Source organism: Notothenia coriiceps, unplaced genomic scaffold (assembly GCF_000735185.1).
Source record: "Notothenia coriiceps isolate Sejong01 unplaced genomic scaffold, NC01 NC01_scaffold00037250, whole genome shotgun sequence".
NCBI lineage: Eukaryota > Metazoa > Chordata > Actinopteri > Perciformes > Nototheniidae > Notothenia > Notothenia coriiceps.
Window position 1 is genome coordinate 5,545,603 of NW_011369951.1, and position 18,420 is coordinate 5,564,022.

Below are 18,420 nucleotides of genomic sequence, written 5' to 3' on the forward strand. Positions count from 1 at the left end.
CTATCACTGTAACACATGACCAGAAGACTATTCACAATCAGTCATAGATATCAAACCTTGAAAGCCAGTTTTCTAACACATGGTTGTTGTGTAATGTTACACCACTCTCATTGGTTGAATAAGCAGCCTTTTTCAGATGATTAAGTACAAGTTATAAAACCACCATAAAAAGCTATTTTATGTAAACATTTACCATTTAAAAGAATACAGCAAAAAAAATTGGATGGAGTTACTCAGGAGGGTGACGTTCAATCAGAAGGCCTAAACTGTTATATAAGTGATATCATGGTTTATATTTATTGATGCATTGACATGTTTTATATGTTTTAAAGTGTTATTAATACAACAGTTACGGGATTTTATCCGTACAATTTTGTCTCATGTATAGGCTAAACATGTTTTATTAGAAATATATTAAACTGCAAGTTAAGTAGTAAAGCTGTCAGATATAGGCAGTGCAGTTGAAATATTAAATTGCATTATTATTTAATATTATATTGAATAACCAAGTATAGCCCAAAGTACAAGCACCCTAAAATAGTTTGATTTAATTAAATGTCCTTGCATTTGAAGTGTGCATATTTTTGTGAGACAACGCATAGAGAAACAAAGTAAAAGGTTGTACACACACACACACACACACACACACACACACACACACACACACACACACACACACACACACACACACACACACACACACACACAAAGACTAATAGTTGTAAATAATGGCACAAAGGCAATTGTATTTATTTGTTAGACTTTTACTGCAGACAGGCTACTTACCCGTAATTTAACTTTTTTTTTCTCCTACGGACTTGAATGCAGCCCGGAGCCAGGATGACGTCAGCCTAGCCCTCTGAACGCACCCTCAAATCAACGTTACCTCATTCAATCAGTTCAAAACACAAGCTTTTACTCCGATTAGTTGTTCATAAAAAACCTTTCTATGATTTGACAACTGTATGCCCCTCACTCGTGTATTGAAGGCTACTGAGTTTTTAAAAAATGTGTGAAAAAGGAGATTAAAAAAGCATCTTAACCCTCTTCACTGTTCCTACACGGTATACACGTGTCCATACCGTAGCTGCACGTGTGCGCTCACGCTCAGTTTTCTTGTGTGTTTTAGCTCTTATTCTGAAGCTTTATTATTTTATCATAGCAAAATACGATTTTAAGTGTGTGTTTCCGATGTTAGTCTACGAACTGGTGTGAATGCATGTGTGTTGTGTTCAGTGACATCCTCCACGTGGCTCAACCTAAAACTGTTGTTTTTAAAGAACAGAGCAGTGATTAACTTGTGCTGTTTGAGAGGCTACTCAGTGTTTTAGGTTCACTGTTCCTCTGAGGTGGAATTTACCTAAAACATTGAGGCTTCTCGAGACTCATTCCAGGTAGGTGAGGTATCGTCACATCTTTACATTTTATTTAATTTGAATTAGCTTATTCTTGAAGAATATGATACATTGCTAACAGTGGGTAAAACCCTTAAACACCTACAACAGTAAAATGCAATACAATTACACATTAATGAGGCTTTAGCCAATACAAAAACATAATTGCAATGCAAATAATGTTATATTTATATATACTATATTTTTAATATTTTTTCTAGTTCTCATTCATAACACTCCGTTCGATTTCTCACTATGGGATGCGCCTCATCGCGGAGCAAACAGAATCATCACCTCATTACGCCAATCCTGATTGGCTGGTGATCTTGACGTCAGCGTCAGGGAATCCACCCACCCTATAAGCAGCTTGTGCCGCGTCATTCAAACACCTCTTCTCGCTTCAGAGCACATCTCGACATATCAGTAGCCGGGCTAGCTTAACAGTCCACAGACTGAACCCAAAGCTAACTTTCGGTCGACGGTTGCTCGCCAGCTACTTTTCTGCTTCGCAAGAAGACTGTTAATACTAACACACCAGTTAGTATTGCAATCTACCTCAACGTTTCTTTCTTCTGAAATAAAGTTAAGGTTTTGATTTTTCAAGCTAGTAACACACCTGTTGCTAGCTTGCCTTCCCTCACAACCGACACCACGGTAGCGAGGACTTTTTTTCTTTTTCTCTCTCACACCAGAGGAGGGGAAGATAAAAAGGTATTAACACACCAGTTCATATTCTTTGAGAATACAATTCTACACCGTCGCTTTTTCTCCGGATTAACGACAGGTGGGGAAATAATTTTTTCTCAGCAACGTACCTGTTACGAGCGGGTCCTCTCCACGCCGTCACCACGGCGAACAAGATGGACGCTTCTCTCCCTCACACCAGAGGAGTCAGGGACTCGGAGGCTCGACTCGGAGGCTCGGCTCTGCGACTGCGGGTTGAAGATATCAGGCACAGACACCAGGTCTGCTCGTCCTGCCTCGGGCTCACGCCCAGGAGGCTATCGACAACCCCGGCTCGTGCGGGCATTGTGCCCGCTTCACCATCTAGAGCTTCCGCCGACGGCTAGCACGCCAAGCTAGCTTGTCGGGACAGGACCCCCTCATGTCCGCTGATTCGCCGGCCGGCAATCAAGACATGGGGGCGTCCGCCGCAGAGATTGAGCCCCGCGCTGTGTCAGGCTGGGGCTCAATAACAGCGGCAGCCACTGAACCGGAGCCCCGCGCCGTGTCAGGCTGGGGCCCGGTGGCGGCAANATTTCCGGGTTTTAGGGCTCATTCCTGCACCACACTATTTTAAAATCCCCATTTTCTTTGAACATACCTGGAATCTGGTTACTTATTTTCTTTTTGTCTGTAACTGTAAGGAAATCCCATTTTTGTATCCTAATTACGTAATCCCATTTCATATTTTCCGCTACTCCCAAATCCCGTTGTTTGATCTCGTTTCACTCAACGTGAGAACAACAGTGACTTTCCCATGGTTTTTACCCGAGACTGAAATGGAAATTGTGTTTATTTGGGTTCTCGGTGAAACTCTGACTCATGTGGCCCGAGCTGAAGGTCAAAGTCGTGAGTCCTGTGCCGACCTCAGGCTCTGTGGCGCCTCTCCATATGCACCCGACCTCCTCCCTCTTTTTCTCTCAGAGTGTGGGACAAAAACAGATATACAATCCATCTGTATTTACTTACAGTCTATTTCTGTGTTTCATCCTCTAATCTCCCTCCACTCCCTGCCTTCCTCTTCCTCATTTATCCCTCTCTGTTTATAAAAAGCCATTAGGGACCCCCTCTTTTTGGCTGAGCAGTAAAGGGGATCCCTGTCAGATGTGCCTGCTGCAAATGATGAGTTATATCCTGTCTGTCTGTCCCTCTTTGAAGCAGCTTCATTAGGCCCAGAGGTGGAAGTAGTGAAGTACAAATACTTTGTTACTGTATTTAAGTTTTTCTTATATCAGCATATTTTGTAATGCACTGCAGTGTTTCCCCTACCATTGTCTTGGCGTTGCGCCCCGCTAACGGAGCTCTGCGCCCCCCCTGAAATTCAAGGTGTTAAAAAAAAATATATAATTTTTTTTTTTTAAATATATAGCACCAAATTGCAAATAATCTATAACTACTGTCACTTTTCACATTGAACATGTGCTCTTTTATTAAATAAACTAAACGCTTTCATTTGAAGTTGTGAGTTTAGTGTTTTTGACCCAAAGAAACGCTGATGCATTAATCAATAACAATAATCCACATCTCCTCTCTCTGCTCCAGAGGATTTAAAAAATAAATATCCCAATGCCACAAAAATACATCAGTGATGTGGTTGAAATCTTGTCTCCAGAAAACAAAAAACTGAAACAAGCGGTATCAGTGACTGTGTGTTTGATGTGGCTCTTTGCAGTAACATAGAAAAAATGTGGCTCTTAACCTCTGACTGGTTGGCCACCCCTGCTATAGGGTGAGACAGAGCTGAGCTTTGAAAGTCAAAGAAGATTATTTTGTCTGTGAGCACCGAGTACTTCAAATTAAATGGTGTTTAGTTCTCAGATGTGTTGCCACCTGTCTTTTTTTTATGGAACCCATAACTATCTCTTGAAAATGACAGCAGCTAAGGTTAAAATGTGACTCGGGGACAGCTGGGAATGTTCACATCATTTAGAGACAAGAGTATTCTGGCTGCAGTGTAACCTTGAGTAAAATTAGATCACACGTTATTTAGTGGCATGATCTGATGAGGATATATGAATAACTTAAAAAAAGAAATGTTTCCAATGATACAATGGGTGTTCTTAAGGCTGAACATTAAGAAAAACGTGATTTTATCAGCTTAAGAAAAACTGAAGTTAAGACATTTGAGGAATATGCGTTTTGGCTTTCTGTCAAATAGTTATAGCTAGTTAGAGAAGAGTAAAACCCTGCTTATATCTGCAGATAAATACGAGGCTAACGGCTGGATGGCTTAGCTTAGCATAAAGACTTGAAAGAGGTGGAACCAGCTAGCCTAGCTGAAACAAAACCAAACCAGCAACATTTAATCAGCATGCAAATATACGTAACGAAATGTCAAACTTTTCATTTAAGTTTGTCCACTGGTTTAAGATTGACTCTGTAAAGTTTGCAAAAACAGATGAGATGTTATATCAGAAGCTTTGCACATGAAGAGAGAATCTTCCCCCTCGGTCCCATAAGACTCTTACATAAGAGATCCGCAGTCCATATAAAAAGTTCTGACAGCAGGGAACGAGAATGTGATACAGATTGAATCACAGTCCTGGAGTCTAAGAATAAACAGGCCAGAGCCCGGACACCCAGTTATGGATTTATGGAGCGATGTTTTATGGAAGTATCTGGAATAGGTTAACAGCACCTGCCTGTCAACCTCGGACACCCCCCCCCACCCTAAGATCCAACAGTAAAATACAAAATAAGAAATGTTCAAGTTTGTAGTTGTATGTCGTCTGAACCTGATCTCCCTGCCGATCTAATTAAGTGAATGAGACTTGTTACTTTCAATAATAGCTCAGACAAAGTTATTTGATGCTATAAAAGCCTTTTTGTATGATGTGTTCCCTAGTGTGTTTGTTTTTCTCAAAGCTTTCTCAAAATCCTTCATTTTTAAGCTCTTTTTTACTTATACATTTGAATTGTCAGCACTAGAAATGTTGTCATTTGTCAAGCAATGATGCTTAACATTTACAACTTACAGCTTCAAAAATATAAGGAGGGGGATTTGTTTTGTTTAACATGATTTTAAATAAATATCTATGAGTTTTGGAGTGTTGGTCAGACAAGACGGGCAGTAGGAAAACATATTATTGGGCTCATGAAAAAATTTACGTTTTATTGTTTCTTCTAACATGTTATTGTCAGGATCCGGAAATGTTAGGACTCAAATACAGTTTTAAAAAGACAAAAAAAGGTAAAATAACAAAAGGCAAGCTTTATTTACCAAAAAGCTGTAGACGATAAGCAAACAAGAAAGAACTTAACATTGAGAAATCCGTAGCATGATAGAACCTAACATCCATAAATCCGTAGCATGAGCTTCCAAACAAAACCGACAGTCAAACATGGAGGGTGACAGGAAAGGTAAGACAAACCATCAACCGACATCGAACACAGGAAGAGACAAGACTAAATACAGGGAGGGGTAATCACAAGACGAGAAACAGCCGGGCAGGGAAGGAGAAACACAAGGGCCACAGGTGAACACAATCAGACAATTAGACACACCAGGGAAACTAACGACAGGGAGGACAGAACAGCAAAATAACCCCAAAACTAGACAGACAGAAACTCAAACCGTGACATGACATAAGAATCGTGACAGTTATAGACTAAGCTATTAGTCACTTCATTGATGAAATAATAATGCGATATAGAGAAGAAAACAGTTAGCAGCAGCCTTCAATGTATTTTATTTTTGTTGTGTTTATGTCGAGAGTGGTTCTTTGTGTTGTTGCATCGGTGGGAAGAGAAATATTTGGGTTGAGGGTTCCCACTTTGAATTTGTGTTGACAGAGATTGGCAGAGAGTCATTGGGACTGACCGGTCCTGTTACTGCCCTGTTGACTTTCAGGCAGGGTGTAATTTGTGCTGGGACGGCAGCTATTATTCACATACCTGTCACTCCATGTAAACATAGTTGTTGGTGATAGCGATGCAGGGTTTTCCCTCTCTTGCACTCTTGCGTGGAGGATGTCACTTTTCCTGACCTGCAACCTTTGACATGTGTCCACCATCTGAGTGCGATAGGACTAAAGTACGGCAATGTGTTTAAAATGGGTCAGCACTCAAACACGCCAGGATGAAATTCTTTCTACTGGCTGTTGAAGAAAAAAAAGGGAAAGAGGGATGTGTTCAAGTCTTTGAAGTCTTGTCAAATCGGCACATCTCCACCGGGGCCCGGCATCTGGTTTTTTGAGTACTAATTTTCACATATTTATTTCTGAAGCCGGCCCTCTGAGAGTAATTTATAAGGTCCATTGCATGTCCTTCTCTTCAAATACATGTGTAAAGTTTGAAAGCAGAGAGATGAGGACCCTCCATGTTTCTGCACCCAGCTTTTAAACTCTGTTACAGAAATGTTTAAATATGTGATCAAATTGTGCCAGACTGTGCTATATCTTAAGTCAATAATGAAGGATACATCAGTGGCTGTTCATAGATTTGGTTTATGTTTTGCTATATTAATTTTTTCTCTGTATTTTCATAGTGAGACAGTCGAGATTGTGTGCCTTAAGATAACCTTAACCCTGGAGCAGCATGGACATGCAAAGTGGTTTAATGTAACCTTTCAGAAATGTAGTGGTCATGAGATCCCTGCTTTTAAATCTTTATCTAAATGAATCAAAAATGGACTTGCAGGTGCCTGCTGTCCTACTACCTTGCCTTGTGTTGAAAGGTGCTATATAAATAACCTTGCCTTGCCTTACCGTTTTTGCCGTGAGCTCAACAAATGTTAGAGACCCTGCAACAAAGACGGATACAAACAAAAGCACCTGTCCTGTTTCATCCTGCCAATCAGGTCTTTTTGTTGCCACAGCAAAGTGGCAGCCATGTAGGTTGCTCAACCAGCCAAGTGCTTCTTTAAAACTGTGAGCATTTCTGCTGCCATGACAACACTGGGGGGCCACGGTCCTCATGAAACATGCAGTACACGACTTACTTATTGTGTGGAGTCCAACTGACCAGTAAAACCTTTGCAGATATGTTGATAGAAGTTTGAATCAGCACCATGTAGGCTAACTGCCAATTCACTGTCATGACGGAGTGTCAACGGTATTGCAAACAGGCTGGCTGGGAGTTTTGCAGCGTTTAGTCTCTGCCAGGGGAGACATGTGGAAGAGGGGAAAGCAAACAAGAGCGTAAATCAGACCAGTGGGGCACAGAGGGGAAATGAAGGAGAGAGGTAGGCAAGATCAGGAGGAAAATGAACCATTTAAATCCAGGACATAACTGTTTTATGTAAGAATCCTATTTTCTTTTTCTTAGTTCGCAGTCAGTTTTTATATGTATCATATATTTCCTTACAACACCACCTTCAATATGAACAATGTAACAGTATTACAATTTGTCCCTCAATGAAAATTTCTTTCAGTGTTTCCCACAGAACTCGATTCCATTTGTGGGGGCACCGCACCGCCCCCCCTCCCCCCCCCGTCAAGAAAAGCCAAAGGCCCCTTTACCTATTCGGGTGGTCGATGCATCCACCCCCCCCCTTCAAATAAGATAATACATGCGGGTTCATGGCTACTGTAGACAACGATCTTGTTGCTCTGTGTTGCGTTGTTAATGAGTGAAACACACCGGAGTTGAGGATCTGTGGGATTTATTCTCCCAAAAATATAATTTACAATTTACAATTCAGGCATTTTGCAGACGCCTTATTCCAAAGCGACTTACAATGACCAATTACAGGGACATTCTCCCTGGAGTAACCGAGGGCTAAGTGCCTTACTCAAGGGCACAATAGTAGTGGTGTTCCAGGCAGGATTTGAACTCGCAACCTTCCGATCATCAGCCCACCTCACTATCGATTAGGCTACTAAAATAAATTACAAAAAAATAAAAATATTATAATAATATATTTTTTTTTATGAGATCCATTTGTGGCGGACGATATTTAATTGTGGCAGCCCGCCACAAATAAATCAATGTATGGGAAACACTGTCTTTAACGTCTAGCTTAGCATTTAAATATCCCTGTGTTGCTTTCCTTTTCACATTTTCTGACTGATAATTGGGGGTAGGAGGAGCACATCAGCCTCTGTGCTAAATCATGCACCTTTTCTTCTGTGGATTGCCTGTATTGACTTTGTCATTATATCAGCAATTGCCCTATTGAAGATAGGGAGACATCCTCTGTGTGTGCCTCTTATGGTTGTTAAAGCCGGATAATGTGACCTGCTTTTTTCATCTTTCAGATTGGAGCTATGTTCCAGTAGCCAATCAATAGCCCCTTCTCAATATTACAGATACTGATAGTTTTGCATTTATTTTGTGTTGCAGATGTTCAATAAGATGACCAATGCAGCAGGGGCAGGTAAGAAGTGATTTGTCTTTTTTTTTTACAGCTTTTGAAATGTTATCGGAAAACAATTGTATACCTTTCCGTAAGCATGAGCCAGTTTTGATCTCTTGTCCGTAATTCAGATAAGGTGCTGATCCTTAAATGTGTGTCATTTTGTCTCCATTAGCTTTTGATGCACTGACAACTTGTTTGTGGTGTTTCTTTTCCTCTCTCCTTAGTGCATGCTGGGATAGCACCCAGGCAAAACGTTTCTTTAGCTGTCCTTAAAGTTTGCTTGGTAACATGGAAGAAAAAAAGTTAGAATAAACTAGATTTTTTTAAATAATCCAACTGAAAAGAGAAACTGCCCAATGTTGCCAACTCTTATTTTCATTGCCAAATGAGTTGATTGGACAATACAGTCAATTACAGATACACATACCAGGTGTTTTTTGTCAGTGCATTTCATTTATTAATTGCCAGTCAGAATGTATAAGTATTTGAGCAAAAATATGTTTCTAAAATGCTATACCCTTCTTAGTTTTGGATTATAAAAGAAGAAATAAATCAATTTAGATGAGGCTTGGAAAATGTATTGAACTATTTTTTTTCCCTTTCTTGCCTTTATGGGCTTCTAGAGTCTCAGAGTTTAATCAGTATTGAGGCTTGATTATTTAGGGTAAACTGTACAGTCTCTGTCTGAATACATCTCTGTACTGAGGTTGAAACAGTGCTGCGCTGCTGTCTGGCACATCATGACATTCTCCCTGCAAGTTGATCCTGCTCTGTGTCCTTGTTGCATGGCCCTGCTCCCGCCTCAGACTCTGTGAACAGGACTGACAGCCACAGGTGTCTGCGAGCTGCCTCCCAGCCGGTGTCTCCAGAATGTTATTTGAAATGTCTTTTATATATTGGTCACTTGGCGGGATGCAGTTAAAATTAGGCACAGTGCCAGATCATTGTTTCTGTTTTGTTGAGGGGAAATATTTGGCCTGTGTGATGTGGCCCATGGGGGGCAGCTGCAGGATTTGGGTAGATGCCATTTGAGGCTCAGGTTGCACTCTCACATGACCTCTGTTGTGCATGATGGTAACGCACAAGTGGACATTATGGTCTGGAAAAATTCCATGTATCTTTTATATGCGGCAGTTAACTAATGTGTGGTCTGTTTGTTGTGTATGTGTGATACGCACTGTGACTGATCGCTGGTCGCTCCTAGCTGTAATTCTTTGGAAACCTGAGTGTGAGACCACCGTGTATTACGTCAACAAGTTTGTCAACAGGGCTCCGAGGTTCTCTACAAATACATTTATCATTCAAAAAAATGTTCACCATATTTCGTAACAAGCCGCGTACCAAGCCACATGCTTTCTCTTTGAGGTAGATCTCTTTGTCAAAATAAACCGGACCAGATTGTCAAATGTCTTTAGTCGTAAAGTTAATGAAATCAACATATGGATTTAACTTGAATCTATTAATAAAATAAATTGGAGACTTATGAATGTTGTCAAGAAGGACCAAGCTGACTGGGTGTCATACACATTAGGTGTGATATTCCCTGTTTGTATTTTCACAGCTGGGCTGAGGAGACCTGTTTTTATGACACTGATACATGGTGGCCAGATGGTTCTCAGTATCGTCCATAACACTGTCCACCTCATTACATTGTCCAGGAGAGGAAAGCACATTCTTTTGGTCCTGATCCAAAATAGCATTGCAGCAGGGAAAATGTTGGTATTCTGAGCTATAAATGTGCAGAGCAGACTTTGTATTGCTCTCATATGCACTTGCTAACATTCAGTGTGTTGCATAAACACACCTTTATTTAAACTTTATGGTTAACAATAGCCAGTTTTAAAGAACCATGGAAGTGCGGATAGATTTCAAAACTCTTCCTTATAGTTTCTATTTATTTATTTAAGATCACGCAAGGAATTTATGGAAAAAACACTAGACCTTTTACCCTACTTGACTTGTTGTTTTGTTCTTCCCGAGGCATAAAAACAAAACCCAGAGCTTTATCCTAAAACCGCATATGGACACACTCAGAGAAGATTTAGTCTATGTGGTAAGAAAGAAACCCTAATCCTTCTTCTCATATGTTTATTTTCTATTGGCTTACTTAAAGTTTATAGAGCATTTTCCAAGTCTTAAGTAGAGTTGGGCCAAGTACCGTATTCGCTCTCACACAGTGTAATTTACATGGAAATATATTCCCTACTGTCTCTTTAATTGCAGTGTGGAAATTAATGGTTTCCTTTGGTGAGATGAGGCAGCTATGTTCATCCTCAAAACCCTAAACTAACATTAATCATAGACTTAATGAATCGCTGTGACACTGCAGCGCCGAGAGCCCCACATCCAGCCGCGTTTCTCTCAGAGATTCGGTAGAGATAAGGTGGATGAAGCTCCATTTATCTGTCTGGCCTTAGACGTGTATTTACATTATGTAATGGTTCTGATTTTGTGCGCAGATAATGTGTATTTTGTAAATATAGTTGTATTAAACTGAAAAATAGTGGTAGCAGTGAACAGTTAAGAAAGACAGAACGATTGACAGGGTCCAAGGAGAAGCAGTAATGCAGAACTCAGTGACTTTCAACTTGCATAAATAAATGGTCATCTGCTTTGTTATGATAAACATCACCTTCCCAAACTCCAGGCTGAGGGGAGATGGGGCTTAAACTGCAGGCTGTGGCCCAGAACTGTCAGGCCGAAGTTTCCCACTATCCACTTTCAGACAGACAGACATTTACACAGATCCTCTGTCTGAATACATATGCTAATCTACTTTCAATGTGGAAATCTCTTTCTACTGATTATCAGAAAAGCAAAGAGGAAACTGTGAATCCCTTGGAGACTTCTTTCTATTAAGGAAAGTAATGTAAAGCCCTATGTCCTTCACACATCGGTGTGAATGACTCCCAGTGAAAGACTGTGGTAAAGGAAGGAAAGGGATGTTTTAAAATGTTTAAATGTAGCCATTTTTCCATCATTGGCAGTGTTAAATGTCACCTGAAGAGGAATTGCACAATGCTGCTTTCATTGATTCTGATTTCAGAGTTGTGTAATCGGGACGCTCACTGTTTTCGCACAGTGAGAAGTGTCTGAAGTAAACACTGAATATGTGGGATGTAATGGGTCCGATTTGTATTCTTTGTTTTGGCAACATTTCTAAGGATGTGCGTATCCTCAATCAATTGAAAGGCATGACGTACCTTCCCTTCATCTGTCAATAAGACCAGAGAATATTTAGCCAGTTTATTTCTTCATATCCCTATTAGATATTCCTGTCCAGTTTTGCTGCTTTCAGTAACTCAAAACACGTCACTTCTTTAGGCATTTTTGAGACTGGTGTTTGATCAGAAGGTGAAGCATAGGTGGATTTTTGGTTAATGTGTAGTTGTTTTGTGTCGCTATGTAGTCAATTGTTGTCGTTGTTTTGTGATTCTATTATTTTTCGCAGCATTTTTGCCTCTCATTGTGTCTCTGTAGTCACTCTATGTTTCTTTGTGGTCATTTTTGAGTCTCTTTCTAGTTGTTACTTTGAGTGACATTTTGTTTTCCGACAGGGAAGGACCTGACATTTTAGGCACCTGTGCCCAGTAGGACCGTTCAGTAATCCATCCACGATGTGAACATTTTTATTTATTTGAAACTTCACCACATTTTTATTATCTTATCTTATTATCTTCATTTACCAGCCTTGTAGTTGTGACTCCCAGAGTTTGAGAGTGACAAAGTGAGCATCGGCATTAGAGCGAAATGCCTCCTCTGTGGGAGTGAGTATACACTGCCATATAAATCACCAGTCCAGCTATAGATGAAGCACCAGTGGGTATTATATAATGTCCATAGATACTAATGCATTGCAGCAGGGTTGTCTGCTGTGTTTCTGAGTGCTGCTGCTGCATGTTCCCCAGCTGTTCCCATGGAGCCCAGGCCTTCAGTCTCACCGGGGTCAGGGCCTGCTGCTGGAGGCCGACTGTGACCTCAGGCAGCTGCACTGTCTCTCCTTCTGTCTCTGGAGGGAGGCCTGTTGCAGACCATAATATACACATCACAAAAGCTTGTACAGCAAGATTAGAAGGCTGGTGGTGGAAAATGTAAGTCATATGTGACTTTGAATGTTTTGAGTTGTAAGCAGGATTATTAACTGTGTTTGTATTGACATGGTCTCTGATGAATACTGACCTCAGTATAATGGAATAATTGTTGTTTTGACATAAATGGTCCAAACTTAGCTAAGTGTCACGTAGTTCCCAAGGGGAGGCCATTTATTTTTTCAAGGAAGAGGTCATTTTAGAGGAATTGTATTATTTTCCGATGTGTCTTAAACCATGATTTGCTGTGTGAAGGCTGTATTGTTTTTCATCCCAAAAATGTTGGACAGGTCAGGCTCTGTGTGGGCCAGTCAAATTCTTCCACTACAAACTTGGAAAACATTTCTTTATAGACCTTGATTTTTGAACTGTTGCCATAGAGGAAACACACTAAAATGTTATTGACTGCTGTAGCTCTTAGATTTTTCTGGATTTGAAGGTGGGCCTAAATACTTTTGTTCATACACAGTAAAACACATTGTAATATTATATGCACATACAACGGATATATTCTTGTTATGAGTAACAGACAAACTGTCCCAACCTCAAAGTTTTGAGTAATGTTTCCATACTTCTTGGCAAAACTGCTACATACATTCAGCAATTGACAAGAAGCCATTCTTTATTTCATCAAGCAGTGTACCTTCAGACTGTGTATAATATATAAAGAATACATTAACAGGTCTGTAACATTGTGGTTCAACAGGAAATAAAAGATAGATACAATGTGTTTTCTTAAGTCCAAGGGAGAAAATGATAAGTTTGACTTTATAAAGGGAGGAGACCCTCATCTTTTTTGTGAAGGGAATACATAAAGACGCATGATGGCATTTAAAAACCTGTTAAAAATAGGTATGTGTCTTTTCTCTGTTTCAATGTAAAGCATTGGAGTAATGCATTAAAAGTGGCCTCAGTATTGAAAAGAAAAGGCTAAGAAGCACTTCTTTTCCATCTCAAGTTTTGAATATGGCCAAGCATTTTCATCTGCTCTTTGACTATTTGAAACAGACCTGGACATTATGAAACGCCATGATTTAGAGCATGCAAATGCCAGCAGGAAAGTCAATTTTTATGAGATTGTACCGTTATTTTAGCTCCCCGTCTGTCTGTTGTCTGACAGGTGCCAGATCAGTGACATCATGCGCTAAATATATAAGCAAGTCATCATTTTTAGATCCAGCTCAGACTATAAAGGGTGCTGTTGGCATGACGAGTGCATGAAAAATTCCACACATGGAAATACGGAAAATGACTTGTGGTTTCCTGAGTGCAGTGGCCAGCTCGGCTGTTTGAAAGTGAAAAAGTGGAAGGAAAAGGCCTGGACGTATTTCTGGACTTTTCTTTATTTTTCAAGGTTGTGAAAACATTATCGAATCTTTTTGGTTAACACGCTCTGCAATCTTTTTTTTTTTTGTATTGCAATTACTGTAGTTATCATATATTAGATAGCACATCATGTCATTTAATAATGTCTTCAAGGCCCTTTTGACTGAATGATATCATCATGTTTAACTATTCCTATCATGTTTGGGCATTATCTATTGCCAAGTATAAATCTTCGGGTTTGATCCTATCATTACATAGTGTGTGTACATAGTGCTGTTTGAACAGAAACCAAATTATCTGCCAGTTGTATGATCTTCAGTGAGAGGAAACTGGTGTATTGTTCTGATTCCCAATTATAGCCACACTGCCAATTACAAGAGAAGCAATAAATCCTTTGGGGAACAACTTCCTCAAAACAACCAAGGTGAGGCTGCTTTTGTGTGTGTGTTGGGGTGTGTGTGTGACATAAGGAATTTAGGCCTGGGTTTTGTAAACTAAGTGGAAGTGGACGTGGGCAGCTGTGTCAGGATGCAGGCCAGTCACAAGAGGACATGCACTGTGTGTGTACGTGTGTGTGAAGCAACACATAGCTAACAGGTTGGTCCAGCACTCAACTGCCAACTGAGAAGAAAGTCAGAAACAAGATTTAGGATGTAATGAGGCAGCACGGTCCACTCACAACTTCAGGGCCGTGCACCAGGATGCAGTGACTAAACGATCCTGTTATCTCCTTTTGTGTGTGTGTATGTACCATTCCCATGAATGTCCACCACTCTGAGGGATTGATTCCGAACAATACCTTCTTTCTCATCCAAGTCTTTATCAAGGCTGATGTTTTGATGTGGCTGACTTTGTAGTTCCTCCTTGCTCCTGCACACACACACACACACACACACACACACACACACACACACACACACACACACACACACACACACACACACACACAGAGTATCGAAACCAATAACATTTCCGCAGGGTTGGTTTAGATACAGTAACCACATTGGCCTCCCAAATTTTCCCACATAATCCACAAAGATTCCAGATGTTGCAGGGAGGCCAAAAGTCTGCGCCTCCACTCTCTCTCGCTGCCTGCAGCCTCGCCTCCTCATCAACACTGTGTCCTTCTGCACTGGAGCAAGGCTGCGGGTAACCATGCTACTGGAGATGTACATAGCTGTGCACTTCCACCTGTATCCATAACACACAAAAACAGCACGCCATTGAGAGAGGCTCTGTCCAGGGGCAGTGTGGCACTGCAACTTTATTGTGGTTTCAGACCTGATTTAAACAATTTGGCTCAGTAATCAAAGGGCAATAGCAGGCGGAGGCAGAGCAGACTTCCTGTATCCTCTCTGGTCTCTGGCTCAGCACTGGCTTTAAGTTAAGGGCCAAGCAGGACCTGTTCGTGTCTCAGTTTGAAAACAATACCTCCACTGTACTTCCGGCTCATCATGGCTGATGAGTTCAGCAGAAGTGTTTCACAGTGAGTCCACAAATGGATCATTAACAGGGAAAGCTTAAATCTTTTTTGTTATAATGGAGCCATAAAAAATGGTTTTCTTCTGTTTTGTTAAGTGAGCCTGCAAACATGTGGCCTGACAATACTTAAAGTGTTCATATAGATGTTGATTAATGCAGTCTGGTTTTTTAAATGGAAATGTTTTCTTTGCTCTATTAGTACTTTGAGACTCATGTGTAGCAGTTTGTGATTTAAAAAAATACTGTATGTCAGACATTTGTCATAGGAGGGAAAACTAAAACTGTAGGACTAATTTTAAGCAGCTGTAATTTTTCCTTTCTGGTCATCAAACTCCAGTTTCTCCTTTGGGACGTCGCTCATCTTGAAATATAAACATCAACATCCTGTTTGAATTTGTTTCATGGAGGCTAACGTCATGCTAAAGTAAGCTGTAATTTATGAAGAGCCGTCCTGCCAGCTGCATTTATTGGTGATTGCTGTGAAGATGCCTTAAAGCAAAACTCCCCCAAAGGGTATTTCACATCACTAGAAAGGTGATGGAGATTAGTCCCTGGTGAAAAAGAGACTTAAAACCAGATTGAAAATTACTTAAAAATCAATAAAACATGAGCATGTTTTCCATCTGCAAGCTCTGTGAGAAAAAGATAGAAATGGAGGCAGTGAGTGTGATTGAGAGAGAAATGTACCTCTGTGATTAGATTCGCATTGCTCTAATAGAAACCAGGTGCTGGATAGTAGTGTAAATGTTTTCCCATGCATTTTTGTGGGCAACGCAGCTTTAACAGTTTCAGTCCTGACAGCATTACATGCTTTGTCATTCAATGAAACAATAGCCACGTACGCTTGTCATGCCAGTTTTACATTCTTCGAGCCTCTTTATACAAACTCTGACCCCTGCTAGCCCTCACTTCTAGACGTTTCTATGATATTTAAATACACTTTTCAGTTTTTTGAATTTTTACCTCACAGTTTTAAACCAAATGTCAAGTCTGCTGCAGTAAGACTTGGATACACATGGGTGAGTGATGTGAACATCTGCAGTTTTTTTAATCTCTATTTTTAAAACAGATTTGATGTAATTTATCATCTTCTTAGATTCTGATGATTCTATCAAGAACAACTTCCATTAGGGAAGAAATCATGATGTTAAAACACACGGCCTCTAAGAAAACAGAATTAGTGGCCACTTTAATGGATTGGGACCAAAGTCGGCTTCTCCTTCCCCAACCCCATAATCTAAAGCCAGATATACACCACATGTGTGGCTCCTCTGGAAAAATGAACTCGACTTGGGAATATATGGTCAGGAAATGTATAGCACATGCCTGGGACGAGCCTTCAGGGGCCGGGGTGGAGGTGGAGGGGAGATCCCCCCCCACTCCCAGCTCCCTGAGCCTTGTTTCCATTACGCTGGGAAGAGCAATCTCCCAGACTATTCGAGGGGGCCTGGTGTAAGACCTCCTGGCCAACAACATGACCCAATCACAGAGGAGAAATCAGTTTCCTCACATCTGGGATTTTCCCACTGAAGCTTTGGGGCAGCATTCCACATCAGTCACCAGACTCAAATGCAGCACACACACACACACACACTCTGGAATTCAGATAACTTGTTGACAAATAAGTGTGTGCGTTTCCCTGTATGTGGAGGACAGAGATTGTCAGAAAGAGGGCACAAAAATAGCCCAGCAAATGTGCCAGTTTTTCAAGGGAAGACGGGAAAAGGAGCTTTTTTAAAAGCTGCCCGGCCAAAACAAACAAGAGGGTTACTCAGCGAAGGGAAAACATTCACAAGCTGATTGATGTTTCCTCTCCTTGCATCTGCTATTACTTCCATTGCCAAGGCCTGCACCAGAGGCTAAGTCATCATCTCGCTACAATGAGCCTCGCAGCGATAACGCTCAACTTTAGTGTACAAGTTTTTTAAATGAATCTAGAGGAGAGGAGCAGCGCCGGGCTGTGTTTACCTCTATGGTGATTCATGTCTGCACCTTGTTGCTGCGCTTCCTCCATCACTTTCACTGTCAGCGGCTGACAGGGATGCATTGTCCGTCTGTCCATTCCTGCCCTGTCAGTCAGCGGGCATTGAGGTGGATACCTTGTTTACAACTTTGACATCATTCATTAACCTGTCAAAAAGGCTTAGCAAAATGATGGGCAGATGATGTTGTGAATATTCTTTAAGGGTTCTTTTATGATGACATTCCTAATATTGCTTTTGTTATTAAATGTTTTCACTATTGTAAAAAATAGACAAAATAGTACCATTTATTATCAGTTTTGTGTAAAATTTAAAACGTGTTTGTGTTCACATTTTGCTTTTTCTTTGTAAATTTCCTGGTTAACAAACCAGCGGCAAACAAGGTACTTGACTCGGCCTAGCCCTGACCCGTCCTTAAAAGTCTCGGGTTCGAATGAAACAGGTTCTCTAGACTAGTGTGTTTGTAAGGGTTTGAGTGTTTTTTCTTTCCTCCAAGCTAGATTTTAGCCTGGGGTCTCAACAAGTGGGGTTGAATATAGCAACATGCTGATCCCTGGTAAAAAGTTACCTCTCTGACGAAAAGGCATCCACATTTTATCGCACATCTTCATCCCTGTGACTTGCAAAACCTTGAAATAACAGTAACCAATTCAGTTAGATTCAAATGCAGATGAAAAGCTGTCACACTCTGAGAATTATTTAGTTCCTTTGCTGCAAATGACCGAGAAAGTATTGATGTTTTGCTTCATAGGAAGGTACACCCTTTGATCTTTGTCTGTTTTCAGCAGAGAGCAGAGTCTTACCCTGATATATGTAAATGTTTTATGTCAAATCCACTAAGATCTGAGCACTTTACTGGTTCTCTCTTTTTCCTCTTGGCTGCACATCATTTCAGTTTTCGACCGTACAAATGGGAAACTGAGCCCTTCGTTAATATTCTCCCCTCAGCTGCACACCCCTTAGCGCTCAGATGTCTCTCTGTGTGACCTTGTGATAATCTGTAAATTACCCGTCCTTCTCGGTGGCAAATGGGGTCTGAGTCCTCATTGAAATGAAGTAATGTTAGCTCAGCTTCACACAGAGGCCAAACTGAGGGCAGCAGAGATTTGTCCATTTAAGAAACTGTC

The 18,420-nt window shown here is 40.8% G+C and overlaps 1 protein-coding gene across 1 annotated transcript in view; it reads left to right on the forward strand.

Moving 5' to 3' along the window:
- The window catches only part of stard13b (StAR related lipid transfer domain containing 13b), an 80,938-nt gene that overhangs the window by 29,282 nt on the left and 33,236 nt on the right, over positions 1–18,420 (forward strand). The window contains exon 5 of the mRNA XM_010796043.1: positions 8,400–8,433. Within this exon, the coding sequence (XP_010794345.1) occupies positions 8,400–8,433 (34 nt within the window). The remainder of the gene's footprint in view (positions 1–8,399; positions 8,434–18,420) is intronic.